The sequence below is a fragment of the Terrapene carolina genome, unplaced genomic scaffold (genome assembly GCF_002925995.2).
Source record: "Terrapene carolina triunguis isolate 2854851 unplaced genomic scaffold, T_m_triunguis-2.0 Scaffold110, whole genome shotgun sequence".
Taxonomy (NCBI): Eukaryota; Metazoa; Chordata; order Testudines; family Emydidae; genus Terrapene; species Terrapene triunguis.
The window spans coordinates 1,570,355-1,571,648 of record NW_020664461.1 but is presented as its reverse complement, the minus strand read 5'-3'; the positions used below and the strand labels follow the sequence as shown (position 1 = coordinate 1,571,648).

General features: G+C 59.2%; 1 protein-coding gene across 1 annotated transcript in view; it reads left to right on the top strand.

Annotated features, from left to right (window-relative positions):
* Window positions 1-949, top strand: part of LOC112102861 (vitamin D3 hydroxylase-associated protein-like) — a 23,512-nt gene extending 22,563 nt beyond the window's left edge. Inside the window, exon 16 of the mRNA XM_026651921.1 lies at window positions 909-949. Coding sequence (XP_026507706.1) covers window positions 909-949 — 41 coding nt within the window. The remainder of the gene's footprint in view (window positions 1-908) is intronic.
* Window positions 950-1,294: the final 345 nt, after the last annotated feature.

The window sequence follows — 1,294 nt, the reverse complement described above, 5'->3', positions numbered from 1 at the left end:
GCCCCGGCACCTCTGGGCTTGGCAGTTCCTATCCCCGGCACCTCTGGGCCTGGCAGTTCCTATCCCCGGCACCTCTGGGCCTGGCAGTTCCTATCCCCGGCACCTCTGGGCCTGGCAGTTCCTATCCCCTGCACCTCTGGGCCTGGCAGTTCCTATCCCCTGCACCTCTGGGCCAGGCAGTTCCTATCCCCAGCACCTCCAGGCTTGGCAGCTCAGCGCCCCGGCACCTCTGGGCCTGGCAGCTCAGCGCCCCGGCACCTCCAGGCCTGGGAGCTCAGTGCCCCGGCACCTCTGGGCCTGCTGCATCAGCGATGAAAGTCAAAAAAATTGCCTGAGCTTTCATTACAAATTCAGCACTGCGAATGAGCATAACTCTGGAATCTGCTTCGCTCTCCCAAACCCCACCTGGTGCTCCCCTCTTGCCCCCGCTGAGGTGGCCTGGGACCTGGCTTCTTGAGCTCCTGCCAACTGAGTGACGCTGGCGCAGAAGCGCATCCCTTACTGGAACGATGGAGCCCTCACCTTGGCATTCGTCTCCCTTGATCCAAAATAGTCCGAATCTGTTGACCTTCGGGACACGCTACAAACCCATCTCTTTCCCCAGGCTTGCGGGGAGGGAGGGAGGGCTGAGCGTGAGTGGGCGGCGTGCAAGGTTCCTCCAGGGCTGTGAGGGGGGGATAGCTCCTGAAAAAGTGTCGCAGTGGTTTAGTGGTTAAGCCACTGGGCTAGGCCTCGGGAGATTTAGGTTCTATTCTCAACTCATCTGCAGCCTTCCGGCCGAACTGTCAGAGATGCCGAGTATCCACAGCTTTCATTGGCTTCAATTAGAGCTGTGAGTGCTCGAAACGTCCCCCGTGTGATCTTAGGCACGGCACACTGATCACTCGGTGCCTCGGTTTCCCCTCTAGAACAGCGGGCGGATCAGAATTTCCCACCTCACAGCGGGTGAGGGTGAGAATCGATTCCTTAGTGCTCGGGAGGGGCGCAGGTGCGACGGTACAAAAACCTCTGTGCAAAGAGATAGGGAGCCTCAAGCCCAGCTTGAAACTTGTCACCCACGGCCGCCTTTGAAGGCAGGTCTCCAGAGGTGAAAGACTGATGACCAAACCCTGCGCTCCCAAACTGTTATCCATGGGTCACTCATGACTCGGAGAGCTGGCTGGTCACATGGGGCTGGCTCCACCCCCTCTTTTCCGCCATAGGAATACAGGGAAGAAGCAATCTTGCCTCGTCTGTGTCCTGTTGGTCTCAGTGTTTGGTCATGCTGTGTGTGTGGGGGGAGCGGGGGGGCTGT